The sequence below is a fragment of the Jaculus jaculus genome, chromosome X (assembly GCF_020740685.1).
Source record: "Jaculus jaculus isolate mJacJac1 chromosome X, mJacJac1.mat.Y.cur, whole genome shotgun sequence".
NCBI lineage: Eukaryota > Metazoa > Chordata > Mammalia > Rodentia > Dipodidae > Jaculus > Jaculus jaculus.
Genome location: NC_059125.1, coordinates 57239316 through 57262348, shown reverse-complemented (window position 1 = coordinate 57262348; position 23033 = coordinate 57239316). Strand labels below are relative to the sequence as shown.

The 23033-nt window shown below is 38.0% G+C and overlaps 1 protein-coding gene across 8 annotated transcripts in view; it reads left to right on the top strand.

Annotated features, from left to right (window-relative positions):
• Arhgef9 (Cdc42 guanine nucleotide exchange factor 9) overlaps window positions 1-23033 on the top strand; it is a 162223-nt gene that overhangs the window by 111723 nt on the left and 27467 nt on the right. For all 8 annotated transcript variants that reach the window (XM_045140303.1, XM_045140300.1, XM_045140296.1 and 5 more), the window contains 2 exons: window positions 5010-5242; window positions 12199-12328. In XM_045140303.1, coding sequence (XP_044996238.1) covers window positions 5010-5242; window positions 12199-12328 — 363 coding nt within the window. The remainder of the gene's footprint in view (window positions 1-5009; window positions 5243-12198; window positions 12329-23033) is intronic.

Here is a 23033-nt window from a genome sequence, read left to right as displayed (position 1 = left end):
ATTGCTGGCAGAAATCACCTAACCAAGAGCAGCATTGGGGAATAAAAAAGTTTATTTTGGCTTACAGGTTTGAGAGGAAGCTCCAAGATGGCAGGGAAAACGATGGCATGAGCAGAGGGTGGACATGACCCCCTTGTCCACATAAGGTGGACAATAGCAACAGGAGAGTGTGCCAAACACTGGCATGGGGAAACTGGCTATAACACCCAACAATACACCACCTCCAGGAGGCATTAATTCCCAAATCTCTACCAGTTGTGAACCTAGCATTAAGGGCACATAAGTTTATGGGGGACACCTGAATCAAACCACCACAGATGACAATGTTCCACAGCATTCTTCCCCATCTTTTACTTTTATATTCTTTCTTCCCCTCTTCCACTCTATTCCCTGAGTCCTGGGTGAAAGGAAATTTATGTGTCACAGTTAGTATTAAGTGCTCCTGAGTCAAATTTGTTTAACTTAAAATGAACTTTTTTTCTCATTTTCCCCTCTTTCGGGAACACGTAAATTCTGTCAATTTTGGATTTCTTTATTATTGTTTGTGGATCCTGAGTACTTTTTTATGCCTTTTTATTCTTTTTCTCTTCATTATGTTCTTATATTTTCTGATTTTGTTAAATTGTTTATATTTCTTTTCTTTTAATTCATTTGGCTTCTTCTAAGCAAGTATTTTGAATTCTTTGTCAGACAGTTCTCAGTGGTCAGTTACTGACAGTTTTCTATTTCTTTGGTAGTGTTTTGCAGTCCTTGCTCTTTGTAGCTTTTTAAGAAATATTTACCTCTCTGAGATTTATCCATTTATTGTTTTTTTTAACTTTATTTTTATTTATTTATTTGAGAGAGAGGCAGAGGCAGAGAGAGGGAGAGAATGGACACACCAGGGCCTCCAGCCACTGCAAACGAACTCCAGATGCATGCACCCCCTTGTGCATCTGGCTTACGTGGGTCTTGGATAATTGAACCAGGATCCCTTGGCTTTGTAGGCAAATGCCTTAACTGCTAAGCCATCTCTTCAGCACTATTTATTGTTTTTTTTTTTTTTTTGAGGTAGCGTCTCACTCTAATCCAGGCTGACCTGGAATTCACTCTGTAGTCTCAGGGTGGTCTCAAACTCTTGGCATGCCTCCTACCTCTGCTTCCTAAGTGCTGGGATTAAAAGCATGCACCACCACACCTGGCCTCTTTGAAATTTTACTGACTGGGTCAGGTAAGGAAAGGACTTCCTCTGTTGCTATAGTGTAGGGCAGCCTGCAAGGATGCACTACGGCTGTAGGAACAATGTCATAGTGTACCATATATAAAAACATACAGTGGTTCCATGTCTGGATGAAAGGGCTATCTTGTTGGTTAGGCCTCTAAGTTCTGTTATATTGACAACTCCAAAAGTCGTAGAAGGTACACAATGGCTTAGAGAGCTATTGAGGTCCTCACGTATACCACTTGTGTCCATTATCTATATGTCAGTGATTACAGTGGTAGAACCTATGCCAGCAGATTACTGGGGAGGCCTCTTGCAGGCATGTGCATAGTACCACAGTGAAACTGTTGATTTGTCAGTGTGGCAAGGCTCATTAGCCAAATGGGGACACACATGTGATAGATATACATTTGATTTTTTAGTAGAAAGACTAACTTCATGTTAGTACCAGGATTTATATTGTGTGTGTACATGTAGACAGATGTGTATCTAAGATTTCCATGCATATATAACTGTAGGACACAGATTTGGCACAGCATGGAGATGGTGACATTCACTGGGGGTCTGGCCTGGTTGGTTATGTACACATAACTATGGAAGTCAAGGCTGTGAATGCAATACAATCCAGGTACATAGGCCAGGCCAGCCTTGATTGCATATGCCAGTAAAGCTGGAGCCTGAGATGGGAGATCTTTGGATTATGGGCACATTTTAGTAGTTGTCCTGGGTCATTGAACTTGAGCACTCAAAGGAGTAGTAGCTAGGATGGCTGTAGGAAGTAAGGGTAGTGGCTTAGGCAACTAGAGTGTATAATGACTGTCTCAGGGCTGGGGAGGCTATGGTAGGAGCAGCTTAGATAGCTATTGGCACATGGCAATTATTGTGAGTCAAGGACATAGACAATATAAAGACTAAAGGGTTGGGACCATGGACTAGGGCAACTGCAATAGCAGTTGAGTAGTTCCATGTTGCATCAGAGAGCAGGGCAGGAGAGGTGGCATATAACATATATGTAGAGACTGTGAAGGCAAAATATAAAACAAATGGGCTGGGGAGATGGCTCAGGGTGTAAAGCATTTGCCATGCAATCCTGATGACCTCAGCTTGGATTCCTAGAATTCACATAAGGCTGTAAACAATGAGGTATGTCCGTAATCCCAACATTCCTACTGTAAGATTGGAGGCAGAGGCCAAGAGAATCCCCAGAAACTCTCAAGCCAACTAGCCTGGGCATATGCAGTGGTGACCTACAAGGTACCCTGCCTCAAACAAGGTTAAAGACAAAAACAATACCCAAGGTGTCCTCTGACCTCTGCCTGTGTGCTGTGAGACATGTGCACACACCCCCATACACACCGATATAAACAAGCAAATCCTTCTGTGGTTATCATGACATAGGCTGCAGTAGAGCTGCTTATGCTAAACTAGCAGTTTTCTCAGCAGGGCAAACTTCTAGGATCCTCTGAAGAACTAATCACTGTGTCTGTGACCTTGAACATTTATGGGTCCTTGATGGTGAGAGCTATGGGTGGTTCCTGGCAATTGTTAGGACTTTTAAGATCCTGGCAGAGCAATCTGTTGGATTCTTGTGCCAAGCATGCCATGGGATCACAGTAACTCCCACTGTCTTGCTGATACTGAGAGAACCCATTTGTCTTCCTAATTTCCTGCTACACCCAGGCAGCTATGCAAATCCCCTGGATTGGTTGGAGTGAAGCTGAAGTTGGTCATTTGGATACTGTAACCAAAGACTGGAGAGTGACACTGTATGGGCTGCTACTTTCCTTTTCCCTACAAGGATGTGTATGAACCAGAGTTCCTCCTCTGGACTGAACAAGACTCAGAGAATAGAATATATGAGAAGATGAAACTTTTTCCTACTGTTTTTGTGTGGTTATTTTCAGGATTTCCTCCCCTCCCCCCACTTTATTGAAGAAGCTTCTTAAGTAAACTAAACTCTTTCCATCCTATTTTAGTTCAGGATGCTTGCCAAATTGATTTCTATGAGGGAAAGAGATGTTGAGATCTCCTACTGTGTCATCTTGTGGATAACCTCTACCTAGAAATAGATTTAGAAGTATTTCATGATTTTTGCTAGTATTATTAGTGTTAGTTTTTAAAATTTAAATTTCCTATAGTTTGCAGCTAGATACAAATAGAGTTAATTTTTTTTTTTAAGCAAGCACAACAGACTGGCCTTTTCATATGAGAGAGAGATAGAATTGGCATGCCAGGTACAGCCACTGTAATTGAACACCAGATGTAAGCACCCTTTTGTGCCCATGTGCAACCTTGTTCACTTGCATCACTGTGTGTCTTGCTTACAAAGGACCTGGAGAGTAGAACATGAGTCCTTAGGCTTCACAGGCAAGTGCCTTAACTGCTAAGCCATCTCTCCAACCCCAAATAATTTTTATACACTGATTTTGTATCCTGACACATTATTTAAGTTGCTCATTTTGGTAGATCTTATGATTTTATACATGCTCTATCTTGCAGTCTCTGAACAAAGACAGCTTTATTTCCTTTGCTTTCATTTCTATATGCTATCTCTTTTCTTACTATCCTGGTCATGACATTGAGTACAATGTTAAGTAAAAATGATAAAAACAAGCATTTTTGTCTTGTTCTTGATCTTAGGGGCAAGTATTCAATATTTTGTCATCAGGAATTATATTAGCTTTAGATTTTTCATGGGTAAACTTTATTATATTGCCACAGTCCCTCTTCCTGCTTTGCAGATGGCTTTTATTATAAATGTCTTCTCTCAAGTGCTTATTTTATATTGATCTATTATAGAATTTTATTCTTTAATGATGTGTTGGATTGGGAGAAATTCTTCATAATTATAGTGCACTATTATTTTATGCACTATTTGCTTATTTTTTAAGTTCATGTAGCTCTATTTTGACTTTTTGTCTGGTGAATTCCATTACCTATTTTTTCTCCTCATGTTATATTATTCTGATGTTTCAGGTTATTGAATATTAATTGAATACTAAATATATAAAGATTAAAAAGAACTCCAAATGTGTATCTACATTAAAAAGACAAAAAAGAAATGTATCAAAATGTGGGCATTTCTTGTGGAATGTGGATGATTTTTAGTATATTTTCTAAGTTTTCTACAACAGATATACAATAGATATGATCTGAAATAAAAACTATTTTAAAGTGTATTTTACCTAGTAATTTTATTTATAGCCATCTGTATTATATAGATAATATATACATGTAAACAGATTCTCTATAATAAACAAAGAACTTCACTTTGAAATTATAATACTTTTAGAGAAAAGTTGAAAATGAGATTTGTTCAAAGTGTAGCCACGTTGTAGCTTTACCTATCATTAACATTTTATTAGTTTTTTATCATTTGAATATTCTCTGTCTGTCTCTTAACTTCCTCCTCTTCCCCCTTCTCTGTGTGCACATTTATTCATATACACTCTAATTATACTTTTTTTTTTCACTTTAGGATATATCCCATCTTACCTCTATTTAACCACTGAGCATCTCTCCAACCCAACTTTATTATTGTTATGATCATGCTCCTTTAACAACTCCTCGAAACATTTTAAGAATTTCCTGACTGTTCCTACTTATTCATCTTTTTTCTATTTGAACCTGATAATTAGTTTGTTTAGTTATCAAATATTTTCTTTTGATATTTTTATTAAATTATAAATTAATGTGAAAATAATTTACATTAGGAACAAAATAGGAACAAGTCTGTCTTTCTATTACTTAAGTACTTCCTTTAAGGCCCTCTTCAGCCACTCTCTTTCCCTTTTTTCTCTTTCCACAGCAAGATGGATTCTGGATATACTCTGAGTATTGTAACAACCACTTGGATGCCTGCATGGAACTCTCCAAACTGATGAAGGACAGCCGCTACCAGCACTTCTTTGAGGCCTGTCGTCTCTTACAGCAGATGATTGACATTGCTATTGATGGTTTCCTTTTGACTCCAGTGCAAAAGATCTGCAAATATCCTTTACAATTGGCTGAGCTCCTCAAGTATACTGCCCAAGATCACAGGTAAGGGATTGAGGGATACAAGAATTAATTTCTTTTAAATACTGGTACTTATTGAAAATTCATATCATTTGACATTTCTAAGGCCCTGTTAATTTATCTGAAAATAAGATACCTTCTTGCTTATCTATCTCACAAGGCTGCTGAGGTGGAATGCTTTTGAGAATTATTTGTAAAGTGATAAGTCAATATACATACAAAATTATATGTATTTCCATTATTGTATAACTTATACCCTATCATCAGGGAATGGACTTTTCTTATATCATTGTTAGCCCTAAACTCAGGGGATGCATCCAAAAGTGTTCAACTGTATGTATTTCACTGTGCTTGAAAGACTTGGGTATCCCAGTAGCATCCTGTCTGATTAGTACTGACCCTAGCTTCTCTTTGAAAGTTACTCACCTTTCATTCTTTAGCTTTTCCACCCTTCTTTATAATATATAGCTCAGGAAAATATATTTGAAACTTTCTTTGAGGCTTTTGTTTTAAGTTTTTAAATAATTTCAAGCAAACTAGCCAAACAAGGGCTAAGGAACTCATCTCTCTGAATGAAAGTGATACTCCTCATCTTGTGTTTTAAATAATTCCTGTTGATGGTTATGGCTTACTGTGAACCATATCATCTCTTTCACATGGCTTACCTCATAACGTAGAACCCCAGGATGTTTCTAGCTTACCTTTGGTGTTAAATCCCTGATCTTAGACTTGTTGGCTCAACTCTTAGCTCTTTTCCTCAGATTGAGCTCGCTAAGAAGAAAGCCTTTACCCAATTTCCCTTAGTTTTTTCCCTGACTCTTACTAGGCTTGCTTCTTACTTTTATTTGGTTCTGTTTCCTGTTTTATTTGGAACTGATTTTCAAACTTTGATACACAAGGCCATTGGTGTAGGCCACTTGTCAGGTTCATTTTTTGTCTGTGCTGCTTTATTAACAAAGTATGAGTCATGCTCCTTAGTGATTCTAGAACTGTAGACAAACATCATATTTTAACTCAAATGTGGTAGTACTCAGCTCTTTCTTTCATGTAAGTAATAAATCTAGTGATAGATCTACTTTTCACGACCTATGGAGCAGGTGGAGCAGGAATTTGCAAATGAAGAATCTATTCTTCCTTCCCTGAGGTAGTTTGCTAGCCCAAAATCTGTGTGGGTGTACCTTAGATTTAAAATTTGGAGATGACTAATTTCTACTTTGTGATAGTCATTTTTTCATCACTGAAAAATATATGAAACTATCTAAAAGGAGGAAGGATTTATTTTGGTTCATATTTTAAGACATTTTAGTCTGGGGTTGCTTTGTTTCATTCTTCTGAGCCTGTGGTAAAGCAGAATATCATCGTTGCAAAGGCATAGTGGAGCAGAGTTGGGTGTCCTCCTTATGGTGTCCAGGAAGCATAGAGACCTATGGAACGGCCACAGACAACATATGGCCTTCCAAGGAATGTAATATATGACCTACCTTTTCCAACTATGCCTTAAATCCTAAGGGACTAATAAGCCTTCAACATACCCTGAAGGGGACATTTCATATTCAAACCATAACATACTTATTAAAACTGAATTCCATGTTTTCTTAGCATAGGTTTTCTCTGTTGATGGTGGTGAGGATTGAAACTAGGGCTTTATGCATGTAAGGCAAGTGCTCTACCATCAAACTGCAACCTAGTCGAGATGTATTTACTTATACGGTCTAGAAGGACATTGAAAGAACCCTAATAAAATTAAGATATCACAAAATTAAGAACATAAAATATGTATGGTACATAGGATAGAAAGGCTATCCATTCTAGTAAGATTTCATCATTCTATAGCTGGAGCCCAGAAATGAAAAATGACATAGCAAGTATATTTGAAGCAGGGACACAAAGAATAGTCACAGAACAGTTTTTAAGGGTTCTTTGGGAAATTTTTGTGCTAAGGAAGCTTTGTGACCATCTTTGTGCTATTCATTGAGTTAGGTTGGTCTTTTATATCATTAATACAAATGACCTCTGCAATTATACTGTATGGTGCTAAGTGGCCAGAAGCAGTGACTATCATACTTGAATCATAGTGGAGCTCCATTCAGGGCAATTATTTTTTAAACTTGGATATTCAAAGAGTGATTTTTAAATGTTTTATATCTCAGCTCCCCATCTGTTCCCTATTGTAGAACACAGAAAGAGGTTCTAAGAACCATTCTTATGGATGGATAATGTTTAGATAAATTATATGTTGCATAACTGATATTTAGTGTCCCAGAAGAGACCATCTTTCAAACAGAACACAAAGGTATGTTAGTTCATTAGGCCAACATCACCCCAAGAGTTTTTAAAAATATATTTTATTTTTGTGAGGATGAGAGGATTCAATAGGAACTGACAAAGTAACTATCTGGGAGTTGCAATTTCTGTTATTTTTTTATTTTGTGACTAGAACCTATGCCTCAGAATCTTCTTACCCTTCGAGTGTTTAATTTCTGCTCCTTTTACTCCTTGCACTTGTCTGCTAAAAAGAGTATCTTAAGCAATACCAGGCTACTTAAATCTCAGTTTTTCTTTGGGGTGACCTAGTTGGCCCAGTACTACTCTGAAATCTTGAACAAACCCTTTTGCAGGCCTCAAAAAGTCAAATTAAAATGACAGTTGCCATATGACTCAGCTATATTACTCATGGGCATATACCGTGAAGACTTTATATTCTACTTCAGAGAAATTTGCTCAGCTATGTTCACTACTGCACTCTTCACAATATCTTAGAAACAGAACCAGCCTAGATGCCCATCAAGAGAAGAAAGGATAATAAAAAGGTGGTGTATATATACACAATAAAATTTTACTGAACAGTATAGAAAAGTGAATATATGAATTTTCCAGAAAATGGATGAATATAAAAAGAATTATATTAAATGAGGTGGCTCAAACTCAGAAATCCCAAAACTGCATGTTTAGTCTCATGTTGTTCCTAGTTTGTAATATCTTTATGTATGTATATAATTATATATAAAGGGGGGCAAATGTGTGCAAAACCTTAAAAGGTAGATTGATGACCAAGAGAAGATTATGAGATGGTAAGGTAGAGGGTAAGGGAAGGGTTAAAGGACACATGTGACATGTAAATAGAAAAGAGGGGAGGGCCCAAAAGGAGAGGAGGGGCATAGGATAAAAATGGGAGGAGAATCATGTAAAGCAATTGTATTTGAAAATGCCATAATAGTACCTAAAACTCTGAGGACTAGAGTTTAAAAAAAAAATGACAGGCTGGGACTGGGAGACTGGCTCAGTGGATCAAGTGCTTTTTGCCAAGTTTGAATTCCCTGCAACCATGTATAAGGGCCACAGTGCCACATGTCTATACTTTCAGTGCTGGAGAGGCAAAGCCAGGAAGATCACTGGGGTTGCTGGATAGCTCGTCTATATGAATCAGTGAGCTCCAGGTCCAATGAGAGACCTTGTCTCAAAGAAATAAGATCAATTGAAGAAGATGCCTAACATTCACCTCCAGCCTTCATATACATATGCACCAATGTTCACCTACACATACATGCAAACATACACCATACACAAATACACATGCAAAAGAATAGTTAGAGTTTATGCCATGAATTTCAAGAGTAACTTGGAAGAGTTATAGTCAGGTGTCAGCTTGAAGGCTTAGTCTATTAGGTAGGCTTCAAATAAGGCAGCCATGGTCGTCTCTGATGGAGAAGATTGGATTGAACGTCATAAATGGAGAATAATATTCCATCTGCTAAGGAAGAACACTTGCCCTACTCACATTCCTCAAACTGACAAGAAGGAACTTCATATACAAGTGGAAGGTTAGCTGATGTGTCTAAAACTAGAAAATCTTGGTTCTAACACTTTCAAGGAGAGATGGGACTCAGATCTCATCTGAGGACCCAAGGGTTCTGAATAAGATTCAGGCTAGGCCACAGCCATTTTCTTCTTTTACCTACCTTTAAAGTTAGTGTGACAAGTTAGATATAGGAACATTCCATTTCAAATCATTGTAAGAATGGAATCCAGCTAAAAATGGTGAAACTAGAGATGATGAGATAATGATGATGAATTCATGATTGGCTAGTATTTGAGGCAAGGAAGAGCATTGACTTTGGGGCAGCTAACACTTGAATTTAGTAATGAGAATTTTCATGCTAGTGCTTTCTGCAATGATATAATATTCTATATCTTTCTTGTCCATTGCATTGTATATTAAACACATGTGACCATTGAGTACTGAAAACCATAGCTAGTGCAACTGAATGGAGGCATTTTAAATCTCATTTAAGTTTACATATGATTACTGTACCATATTTTCTGGAGCTCAAAAGATTTATATCCTCAAATAAGAAAGAAAGGAAAGACACAGGGACAGGAAACCCGATCCAAACAGCTGAAGTACTTATTTATATCAGCAGCTTCTATATTGCCTCTATCTCCTCTGTTGTCACACTAGTCTATGTCTAATTTTCCAGCCAGGAAGACACTTGTCAATGTTTTAAAGCCTAATAGATCCCCCATAGAGGGAAACATATATCTGCAAAAGGATGAGACATAATAGGATCAAATGGGAAATTTTGTAGTAGTGTCTAAAAAATCAACAGGTCAGGGACAGGCTAAGAGATACACCTACTAGACAGCATGTTTGGAAGAGACTTGGGAATTATTAGTTGGTCATAAGCTCAATGTGAGTCATGACTGTGATTCAGAAGGAAAACTGGTAATAGATAACATGCATAAAGACTCAAAATAAAAACTTCAAACAGTTTTATTGAGAAAGAATAAAATGGTAAGGAAGGCATATCCTGTCATTACAGGTGGTAAAATGCAATAGTGCTAGAAATCCCTGATCTTTAAATATGTGCAAGGTACAGATTGAAATCATGGATGTTACATAAGAGGTCATGTTATATAGCATCCACCCAGACAGAGCTCTCTTCCTTGTGCCTAGGTTTGATCTTCTCTCCACTTTAAATTTTTTTGTATTTATTTTTATTTAGGACACAGAGAGAGAGAGAGAGAGAGAGAGGGAGGGAGGGAGGGAGAGAATGGGTGTGCCAGGGACTGTAGCCACTGCAAACAAACTCCAGATACATACACCACTTTATGCATCTGGATTATGTGGATTCTGGAGAATCGAACCTGGGTCCTTGGGCTTCACAGGCAAGCACCTTAATCACTAAGCCATCTATCTAGCCCTTCTCTCCATTTTTGACTGCACAACAAAAGAAATCCAGTATTTATGTACATTCTGTCCATTTTTCTAATCAGTGCTATGAGAGTAAGCAGGTCAGTGATCAAAGCATATTTGATGCTTCTCTAAGGAAAAGAATTAATATGAAACTGTAATAATCCTCTTCTCTTTCTCCATTAATAACTGAGATCTCATTTTCAGTGTACATTTCACGGGAGTCATGCAATTGGAAATTAGATTAGATAAGAAGAAAAAATTGAACACAGTGACCCTCCACACATAGGTCACCAAATGTCTCCAGCATCTGAGCTGAAGATTGCACTTCTTGTACCAAAGCTTTAAAGGGAGGTATCCTCTATTATGTCTACTACAGGATTATATGTTTCATAATATTAATAATACTTAGCAGGGACCAAGAGTATAATAAGATATATGGATTATTATATTACGTTTATTAAACCCCTAATAAATTCTGCCATAATTCCTGCCCATTTTACATATATAGAATTGAATCAAGAAGGGAGTGATTAACATGTAGTGAATGCTACGCCACTAGTGAGTAACAGAATTGTGGTTTGAGCTCATGGTGTTTGGCTTCAGATTCTGTGTTTTTATGCTACATCCTATCTCTGTTTTGTAACAAGTAAAAAGTAGAGAAATTATTCCACAGTGACTTTGGTCAGAGGCTCTCTAGAAATAGAGGTATGAATCATCAGGTTGCCTGGACTATGCCATGTTTTAGTCTTTGTCTGGTTGTACTATTGATTGTATCAAATAGGGCATAAATACAGTCATAAAGAGAAAAGGGCATATTTATCCTGTGAAAGAAGTCTGTAGGTAGGAGATCCATAATTGATATGGTGTTTCCATGGTCATAACAAACTCAGATTCTTTCTAGCTTGAAGCTGTCTTAAATTTAGGGTTTTCCTGGTCCTTCTGGTTACTACAGCTAGTTATTCATCCACACACCAAGCATCAGGTCTGAGTAAGCACTAAATAAATGTCTTTCCCAACATTTTTACTTACATACCATTGGCTAGAACTTAGTCATATAGTCTTCCCTGGCCAAAAAAGGAAATATAGTTGCTTACTCTAGGTGAAAAATCCAAACCTTGTTCCTAAGAAGGACAAGGAATGTATTAGTCAGGGCTCTCTAGAGGAACTGAACTGATAGAATGAATTGTATTAAAAAGGAAATTTATTAGGTTAGCTTATGGCAGTCCAACAATAGCAGTCTGAAGGCTTGAGAGTCAGAAAAACTGCTCAGTCCACGTGGCTGGATACCTCAACAGTCCCAACCCAGCACTGAAAGCCTGAAGGCTTCCTGGAGAGCCACTGCTCTTCAGTCCATGCTAGAAAACCAAAGAAACTTAGTTTCTATGCAGTTTAAGAATAGCTGAAGAGGATGGATGCACGTGCAAGTGAAGGCACTCACCAACAATCAGCACTGACAGCCAGGAGGAAGGAAGGGCTCTTTCCTCTCATGGTTTCCTTACATAAAGCCCCCTCTGGGAGAGCTGCCCACTTTAGAGGAAGAGCTCACACTGGAGGAAGGACTTCCTCCTTCAGTCAGTCCTTCCTGGAAGCAGTCTCAGATGCCTCTAATCAACTTGACAACAGAACTTTAACCGTCACAAAGAGAATGGATATTAGGGCTGGTATCTAGGTGGCATGGGTTCCCATCTGAAAATCAAGACCTTGTTGCTAAGGAGGAAGAGAATGGATATTAAGACTGATAACCAGCACATTGATCCATCCAACTTGCACTTTTATGTCTTCACAGTGACTACAGATATGTTGCAGCTGCTTTGGCTGTCATGAGAAATGTGACTCAGCAGATCAATGAACGCAAGCGACGTCTGGAGAATATTGACAAGATTGCTCAGTGGCAGGCCTCTGTCTTAGACTGGGAGGTAGGAATTTTACCAGAAGGGGTGTTGGCTGGTAACTTGTTGAAAGTTTGTCATCTTTGCTAATGGTAGACAAAGAGGAATTATATTTAAAGAGCATCAGGAAGGATTTAATTTGGACCCTAGGCAAAGCTTCCTATCAAGGAAGGGGTGCTTACTACTTTCTAACATTGGAGAAATCTTGGGGATAAGAATTCATTAAGAAAGAGTTCATCTCTTTGAGTGCTGTTAATAAACAATTGGATTAAGTTAATACTTTTCAAGACTCTTTCCAGTCTTGGATTTTAGACCATGAACTATGAATAAAAGGTATTATTTACTGACTTATTATTCCCAGACACAGACTATGGGTTTGACTATTTTGTTTATAGCCATGCAGGATAGTCAGTATACTTCTTTTTCTTTCTGAGACTCCTCTTCCTAGTAAATCTACTAGTGCTCTTGAAGCCTGTACATTCTAGGCTATGACCATCATCCCTGCCAAATTCATAAACCATGCTCTATATTCATCATCATCTAAAATTAATCTTAGACAACTTGCCATCCCCATGTATACACCCACAGCTTCTCATGGACTTGGAATGCAAGTGACTGGAATACCTCAAGTCTTTCATCCCAAATGCTCACCAAGAAAATCAGGAGTAATACCATTTTATATTTATGTCTCAGGTCCAAGTTATGCAAACTGATAGTTTACAGGGTAACATATCCAAAATGGGAACTTCTGGATATGCCACCAGGTAGAAGAAGGTATTCTTAAGTCTTGCGGTCATAGTATAGAGGTAGAGCCAACTTCCCCTTGACTTGAACTGCCTCAATTCAAGTATGTTTCTGCATTTAAATGACAGTACTTCTTTTAACATTTAAAATTGTATAGCTTATTATGCATGTCATAAGTTAAATTCTTTCCCTCATCATTTTCCATGAATTTTCTGTTTTTATTTCTTTGTTTTTTGTTTTTTTTTTTAATCTAACTCCAGTTATCATCTTGGTTGCCTACCATCCTATGGGAACTGGCATCAGTCTTACAAATATTTACTTAACAAAGGTCCAGACCCTTCCCCCAAAAAACCTTTTTTTTCCCCTACTATCTATGTTCCTTCCATTTAAAAGCAAGTGCTTTTAACTGGTGTTATCTCTCCAAACCGCATTCCTTCCATTTACATGACTGGAAAAGTCAACAGTTATGATGAGCTCACACATTTTTGGTCATGGTTGGTGGTTATGTATTCCTAAAAGCGTAGAATAGTGGTGACTCTTTGAAAAATAGAAGAGTAGAAAATGAATGTATCTACATAAATATACCCCCTTCCTCAAAAAGAGAAATTATCAATAGTCCAGACTTACTAGAAAACCATGCATTCACTTCCTTGTGTCCTCTTTCCTTTTCCAGCTGTGTGATAAGATGAAAGGTGTTGGAACAAGTAACTTCTAGGAAGCTAATTATCTGATTCACTCTGCAATTGTGTTTAGCAAGGTTTATCAAGGCCTTTTTTCTACTCCATTTGCAGTCTTCTCTGTAAGGGAAGATATCCAGAAGCAGTTGTCTTCCTGTTCTCTGTAATATTTTATTCCCAATGCCTAAAAATCTTCTAATTCTTCCAAGTGCTCTGGATTTCCATTCTCTGGAGAGAAGTCATAAGGAACCAAAAATAGAAAAAGAAATTCTTTAATGTACCCAGGGGTGAGGGAAAAGAGGGAAATGGAAGATGGGAGGAAGAAAGAGAAAGATAAAAAAGAGAGGGGAATGGGAGAGAAGGAAGGAAGGAAGAGAAGGAAAGAATGGAGAGAGAAGAGTGGCAGAGGAAGATCTTGAAGGCTGCTATAGTAAGTCTTATAAATCAAGAAGAAACAATGCTTTGCTGTCTTTGTGCATCTCTACCTGCCAAATGTTTGAATAAACAGGATAGATGTCAAAAAATCTGCATTGTAGCTTAGTTTCATTTGTCAGATGAACACAGAAATTTGTCTATGCCCACACCACCGAGAATGTGCCAAAGTCATCTGAAAAAACAGGAGGCATAGGGAAAACCATCAGAGCTTGATTTCTTTTGAAAAGGAGGAGAAAGTAGGAATGGTAGTATATAGGTCATTGTTACCTTCTCAGTCAATCAGACTATCTGGCTAGAGAATGCAAGTCTTACATGTCATAAGTTAAATTCTTTCCCTCATCTTTTTCCATGAATTTTCTGTATTTTCTTTTTTTTTCTTTTATCTAACTCCAGTTATCATCTTGGTTACCTACCGTCCTAGGGAACTATGGTATTCCCATGGTTCATGAAATAGTTGAAGTCTCACCCATTAGTTTACATGATAATACTTTAAATATTTTAGAGCAATTTAGATCAGCAAAAGGGAGAAAAACCTGTGACTAAGGGTTGTAATTTCTGGAAAGTTTTCATTACTAATTCCTCTGTTACTGAGGTTTGGTTGTGATGTCACTTTGCCACCTTTCACATTCATTAAATGCATTTAAAAAAAAAAGGGAAAGAAAAAGGAAATATACTCCTGATATCGTCTTTTCAATTTTTTTTTTTTTTTAAGATTTCTAGCAGTAGCCCAGAGTGCAGCTCATATTTGGAGCTTGATTGTGTGGTTATAATTTCCTCCTCATGATATTCTTCCTTTCCTGACCTGGTTGTGTAATACCCAAGGTCCTTTGCATATATGTATTAACAGGTTATACTCTTTTATTCCCTCACCCCTGCTCCTGGTATTCTTGGAGCCTTCCTCAGTGGGGTTATGGTCTTCACTGTGAGGTAATGAAGGTGTCAGTCAATTCCTATGTGGTAACAGGGGGACCATACTTCTGCATATTTCTACCCATTCTATGTCTCTTACAATCTTTCCACCCTATCCCACAAAGTTTCCTGAGTGGTGACAGGCCTATTGGCCGTCTGATTTACTGTTGAGTTCCTGTAGCCTCTGGATTTCTGTTTTGATTGGTTTTAACTGATCACCTTGTCTGTCACCATCACCCTGGAGCTGGTTATTAGTAAGAGCAGTACTCATGTCATGTTTCCTCTGCAGATGTGGTAGAAGTGGCAAGTCTCATAGTAGGCAGTCAGTTTTCTTCTTGTCTTATCAGTGGATCTTGGCTATCCTCTGTTTCCTCTGCCACCTGTAAAATAAAACAGATTCTCAAACCAAAAGTGAGAGCAGCTTAGATTAAAGGGGGTATGCAAAGTTATTTGAGATATTTTTGGCATTCAAGCCCTAATCTTCTTCTCTAGAAAGTAGTGGGTTTCCTCTTAAAAGTCTGAGTTTTCTGACCATGGGATTCTAACTTGGTTTCCAGTAGCAGATATGAGTTGTCTCCCACCGAGCAGGCCTCATGTCCAATGAGTGAACCTGTAGAGGGCTGTGTACCTCTATTGCACAAATGTGTACTACTTGTCTGAATGGTTGATCTCATAGTCTGCAGCATCTCCTGATTATTCATGCTATTGGTGACTGTTACCCTCTCAGCAGCTTAATATGATTCTGCAGCACTATGAGATCTAGCCAAGAGGGAGCTAGTTTCCCTTTTGGTTCTATCATGTTATTCCAATGCCCTGTGACCACAGCATATGGAGTCGTTAGCAGGTAATCAAGTATTTTGGCTATGGCCTGCATTGTTTTAGGGATCTCATGGGTCTCCCTGACCAACAGCTCCTGTGGTAGAGGCAACTCAATTCTGGGGCTGAGTTTTACTGGCCCAAGTCGGTGGTTTTAAGGTTAAGCTTTTTTAACCTTCTGTCCAGACTGCCCCCCGCCTCCTTTATTGGTGCTTATATATTGTAGAATGTTAGTCAGAATGAGGGTTTCTATAGAACTGATTCATGTTGCCTTAACTTTTGTGTAATTCCCTCCCTACTTTCCCTACCCTGTACCCCTGCAAGCCCCTCCCACCCTAGATATTCTGTCCCTCCCCTAACCTGTCAGGTAACTCCTTCTCTTCTCTCACCCTATTTATTCTCTTTTCTGGTTTCATTCTAGTTTTATGCCCATATTCCTGATGCACTCATCTCCAATTGATCCCAGTTAGGAACTGCATATGGGAGAGTATTTGTGGTATTGTCATTCTGTGCCTGTGTGATCTCACTTAGAATGATTTTTTTTTCCAAATCCATCAATTTTCCTGAAAATTTGATTACTTCAGTTTTCCTTACTGCTGAGTAGAATTGCTCAATCCCAACTCACAGTAGTGCCCTCAGCTGACCTTCTGTTAGTTTGTCCCCTCCCAGGAAGCCTCCCTGGAATGGTATCTAGCTCTGGTGGTAACTCCTATGCTCAGCCCCAAGTCACAATGGCCTGTGGCCCTGCTGACTTTCTATTCATCTTCTAATTAATCATTGAGATAAAATCCAAAAAATGAAGAAATAAACAAAAAAATATGTGATAGAAGCTGCAGAAGTATCTATTTTATTTTTAAATATTTTATTTTTATTTATTTATTTATTTATTTATTTATTTGACAGAGAAAGAGGAAGAGGGAGAGAGTAAGTGGGTGCCCCAGGGCCTCCAGTCACTGCAAACTAACTCCAGACGCATGCGACCCCTTGTGCATCTGGCTAACGTGGATCCTGGGGAATTGGACCTGGGTCCTTTGGCTTTGCAGGCAAATGCCTTAACTGCTAAGCCATCCCTCCAGCCCAGAAGTATCTATTTTAAAGTGATGATAATTTGGTGAGGTACACTCCTAGGACCAGAAGATCAAATGTTGTGCTAGAGAGATCCATTATTTCTCTACCCTTACATCAGGGGCAGCATTGAAGATAAACGGATTGAAAAGAATTGCATTTCCTTTGCTCTTCTTTCTCGGGGACTTTGAGGCCACCATTCCCATTCTGATTGCCAATAATTAGAAGGGAGTAAAGTTGAGTAGAATGAGATGAGTTAGAATTTATAATTAATTAGAATGGGATGAAGCCTCTTCCTACAAACTTTGGCCTCAGGTGGAAGGTGAAACAAGCTGGTAAGAAAGCTTTGGGTACTTTTAGTAGCCACTATTCAGATTTATCCATTGATTCATTTATGAACTGATATTTATAGAACATCTACTCTATATCAGACCTATTTTTATGTTCTGCAAACATGCCAGTGAATAGGACATGCTTTCTACCCTTATTGAATTTATATTTCAGCAGGGAAAAAAGGCAACAAACAAGCGTGTCATCAGTGAACGGAACTATGAAGAAAAATAAATTAGAGTAACAGGCTATAGTTATGGAATTAAACAAGAAAGTATCACTTGGGAAAAGACCTGATGGAGATGAAGGAGCAAGCCATGTGACTTTCCTGGGGCAAGCATTTCAGGTAGAAAGAACAAATACAAAGGCTCTGAAATATGGGGCTGTGTGTTCAAGGAATAGCAAGGTGCTAGTATGACCAGAGTACAGAAAGATGCAAATGAGGGTATTGAAGTAGTAGGAGACCAGGTTATAGCCTCTAAGGATTTTTTTTTTCAGTTTTAATGAGAGCTGTAAGAAGGTATTGGGAAAATATATGACATTATAAGTCTTAGACTTATCTTTTCATATTCTCCACTTTGCCTGGCTCTGTGACAGCCATTGATAATGAGATTAATGAGACATGGCTATTTTCATCTAGTGTAGGCAGATGTACTCCTAGCAAAGTGAACAATGTAAGGCAAATCATGAAAGAAATAACAGGCCTATAGAGGCCGTGGGAAGGATTTTACTTTGAGGGGAAAAAGAAAGATGTGTGGTATAAGTTTTATGAAGTTTGGGTCCTCTAGGTTCAGTGCATGAATATTCCTAATAGTTATATTCTCTTGATGAGTTTTTCCTTTATGAATATGACTAGTTTTTGTTTGAAGTCTACTTACCAGATATAAGAATCACACAAGATTTTTTTTAACACTTTTATTTGTTTTATCTGTTGATTTCCATCCCTGGATTCTCAATTTTTGGATGGCTTTCAATCCAGCCAGTCTACATCCTTGACTTGGCAAGTTAAGGCCATTTGTATTTAGGGTTATTATTGAGAGAGGTTAGTTACTACCAATGATTGTGTTAGTTGTTTTTCTGGTTGATTGGCATATTGGTAATTCTTTTCTTCCTCTCATGGTTGTATTGGATGTTTGCTGCCTAGCTGGATTGAATATGATTGATTACTTTATGATTCTTGTCCAGTCATCTGTTCCTGCTGTGAGCTGTATCCTTTCTTATGGTCTTATAGATGAGACAGACTTTCTTCTTCATACGTATAAAGTATTCTGTTAAGAATTTTCTGCAGTACTGACTTCGGTGTCATGAACGACCTTAATTTTTCTTGTCTTGTAATGTTGTCGTTTTTGTGTCAATTTTAATATATAATTTTGATAGGTATATATCTTGATTATATACTATTTACTTTCAGTGCTTGAAATATATCATCATGCCAGGTATAGTGGCACACACCTTTAATCCCAGCACTCAGGGGGCAGAGGTAAGAGGATCACTATGAGTTTGAGGCCACCCTGAAACTACAGAGTGAGTTCTAAGTCAACCTGGGCAAGACACTACCTTGAGAAACAAAATGCCAAAAAAAAAAAAGGAAAAGAAAAAAGACAGAAAATGAAAAATGAAATATATTATCCTGTACTTGCCTGGCTCTTTGAGTTGTTTATAATAGATCTCATGGTATCATGATGCTTCTTTCTCTATATATAAGCTAGCATTTTTCCCATGCACCTTTTAGTACTTTTCTTTGCTTTATATTTTTGACATTTTGACTATGCTATGTTGTGATGAGGTTCTTCTCTGGCAGTGTTCACCTAGGATCAAAATGCTTCCTGTGTTTGGATCTCTATTGCTTTCTTTAAGTTTGGGAAATTCTCAGCTATAATTTCATTCAGTAGATTGTCTAAGCCATTTGCCTTCATCTTATCACCTTTTATGCCACAAATTCTTCAGTTTTACTTCTTCAGGGTACCATAGACTTCTTGGAAGATTTGGTCATGTTCATGAATTTTTCTTTATATATGCCTGTATATATGATTATATCAACTTTATCCTACCTCTCTGAAATTCATAAGGTCCTTGATCCTTTTTAAAAATAGTACTCGGAACTCTTCCTCTTTCTTCTCGCTTTCTCCCTTCTTTTCTGTCCCTCTTTCTTTCTTTCTCTCTATTTCTTTATTTTTGTATTTCTGTTATTTCATCTTTGTTTCTTGGTATTGAGAAGTTGTCAGCTTCAGAAAGTATCTTGGTGGAGTGTTGTGCCATGCTTTTGTGTTCTTATTGTGTTTTGCTTATCTTTTGGAGTATATGTGTCTTCTTGTTTGTAGTTTTTCTGCTGTTTGACAGTGTGCTTGTTTTGTTTTATGTGAGTTCTCCTTTTGTATTAACTTCATTAACTTCACTTGACTTTATGCTTAAGGTGAAACTTGACTACTGTAACAAGTGTGAAAATGTGAGAAACACTATTAACTGTAGTAGAAGATATTGTGCACTCCACTTTCAGCAACTATCAGATTTTGAGAGTAGTGAACTAGGGTACTATGCAAGGTTTCCAAGGATATCATTATTTATGTAGTATAGCAAAGGAGGGATGAGGATGGAGGCAAGAGGGAGTAAAGAAGGAATGGGAAGGAAATAATGGGTTAGAAGGATGATTAAAAAATACAGAAAATAGAGCTGGAGAGATGGCTTAGCAGTTAAGTGCTCTCCTGTGAAGCCCGAGGACCCTGGTTTGAGGCTTGATTCCCCAGGACCCACGTAAGCCAGATGCACAAGGGGGCGCATGCATCTGGAGTTCATTTGCAGTGGCTAGAAGCCCTGGTGTGCTCCCATTTTTTTTCTCTCTCTCTCCCTCTTTCTCTCTCTGTCTGTCACTCTTAAAGAAAAAAGAAATAAATAAAATACAGAAAATATTCCATATTAGGTATAAAGAAAGGTCTAGAAATTTAAGCCTTTTCCAATAAGATACAATATATAATATAACAACTAAACATTTAAGTGTGAAAGTGTACATGTTAAATAATATTTTAAAGTATACACATGTACATATAATAGAAAATAAAAGGGCTAAATAGAATGCTGCACAAGCATAAGGACCTGAGTTCAGATGCCCAGCACCCTGATAAATGTTAGATGCTGTGTGGCTCATGCCTGTAATCTCACCACTGGGGAGATAAAGACAGGAGGAACCCGAGAGCTTGCTGACTAGTTTGTCTAACCTAATCTGTGAGCTCAGGGTTCACTAAGAGACTCTATATGAAAAATCAGGGTGTAGAGTATAGAATGTACCAAATATCGACTTGTGGCTTCCACACACATGCATCCAAACAATATGAATATGCATATGTACACACATACACAACAAAGAAGATGATGAAAAAATTAAAGATGAAAATTAAATACTACAAAAATGAAATAGAAGTATGTTCTCCATCAATGGTTCTTCTTGGTTGTAGGAGTGCCTGCCCCCTGAGTTTACATTAGTTCATCAGGATACTATAACATGTTCTGTCACAAACTTGCTGTGATTTGTATAGCTCTTATCTCCTGTGGCTTTGGTGGAGGATGTCAAGAATCTCTCAGCTTCAGACTCCCTTACCAAACTTCTGATATCTCCATTATCAATCATCTTAGTAAGCAGAAAAATGTGCCTATATTATTGGTATATAGTGAATTAGATTTTTTTTTGTTTATTTTTATTTGAGGGTGACAGAGAGAGAGAAAGAGGCAAAGAGACAGAATGGGTGCACCAGTGGAACCGAGCCTTGAACTGGGGTCCTTAGGCTTCACAGGCAAGCGCTTAACAGCTAAGCCATCTCTCCAGCCCAAATTAGATTTTTTATATTGTTTTCCAGACAAATTTTGTTTCCTTTCCACCTCCCAAGTATATTTATTTTCAATATATTTTTCTTGGAATTATATGCATTAACTAAACTAGCTAGAGTGCCCTAGCTGATACAGTGCGTATATCAGATAATACTAAATCCTTCTGGTCTGATTGTCCTCATTTCAGTATATGATACCTATAAAAGTCATCATTGAAGGCTGGAGAGATGGCTTAGAAGTTAAGACCCTTGTCTGTGAAGCCTAAGGACCCAGGTTCAATTCCCCAGTTCCCACATAAACCAGATGCACAAGGTGGTGCATGTGTCTGGAGATTGTTTGTAGTGTCTAGAGGCATTCTGGTATATGCCTATAATACCAGCACTAAGGAGGTCAAGGGAGGAGGATTGAGAATTCTAGGTGAGCCTGAGCTAAACAGTAGGACCCTGCTTTAAAAAGTCATCCTTGCTATTTTATTATTGGTTCTATTTTATACTTTCATTAACTCTGTACATCTTCTTAGCCTGTATGAGGTTGGAACATGGTAGAATGGTACTTATTTACACTTTCAATTCTTCCAACAGGAAAGCCAAACTCTGAGAAAAAGTCTTTCCCAGTCCTAGCCCTCCAAAGGTTCTATGCTAGTATGTCAGACCCTCAAATAGGATTGTTAACCTACATCTTGGATAATCTTGTAGATACTCCTGAATCTTGGTGTGAAAGCACATTTCTGAGCTTTTTTCAAGTTCTACTATTAGAAAATAATTCCACTGATCTCTCTTTTCCTTCTAATCCCTCAGACTAGAGAAAATGGCACACTAAAGAATTCCATTTTCAGATTCCCCTGTACCTTGCCTGGGCTGTTTTCTTCAGATCATTCTGGGAAGATGTATTGGTCTCTATCTTTAATCTGACTTTGAATCTTTGGGTATAAGGCTAATATTTTATTATAAATGTGTAATGGGTGGTACTATAAAGATCATTCTCATATCCTCATGTAACAGCTGGTCAAACAGCTCCTGGAACAGCAAGGGCCCATTCATTCTTGTGATTAATTTGTTTTCAGCCTAGAGTCAATGTAATGTAAGATAATGAGTATGGATGCTCTCTAGACCCACAGAGATGAGGGTTATTTTGTGCATCCCTAGCTAACTAGCTGGGTGATTCTGGCCTATCAATTGACCTCTTAGTTCTTTGATTTGTAAAGCAGAAGCAAGAATATTTACCTTCCAGATTTATAGTGAGGTCCAGATGAGGTAGACTAAAAGTATCTAGCACAATGTATGACCCACATAAATGCTCTGGACAGATTAATTTTTTGGTTTTCTGGGCCACTGCTTCCATCTTCATATAGGCCTAGAATACTAACCTCTATGTCCTTGGCTTTGGTGTGGTGTGCCTCGTGTTCTGTGATTTATGAACAGCCTGTATGAATCTCTCCAAATTTCTTTAAGAAGAGGCAGTTCTGGAATGACATCTAACTATACCCCCACCATGACTGTGACCTAACATAAAGCTTTGAAATAATGCAGAATTGAAGTAACTAGGTGTCAGGTATCTTGGTGGTCTTCTGAATCTAACTGTATATAGCAAAGAGAAATTGTTTAAAAATCTCTGGATATCAAACAGAAGAAGCATGTGGTAATGAAGTTCTCACAGAATTATAGGTGAGTGGATTCTATTCTCTCTCCTTTCATTGTTTTCTTTTTTTCTCTACTCTATTCCCTCTTCCCTCTCCCCCCAGATGAGAAGGGAATAGGGGAAAAGATAAGACAATGAAAAAGGAAAGAAGAGGAGGAGAATGTGGAGGAGGAGGGATACAGACCAAGTAATGGGGCTCCTTCATCTCAGAGAAAATAAGAATTAGAGTCAGCCCACTTAGAGTTTTAAACTTTTTGAGGATTCCCAGCAGTCTCTCTTTCTCTTCCTCTCTCCACTAG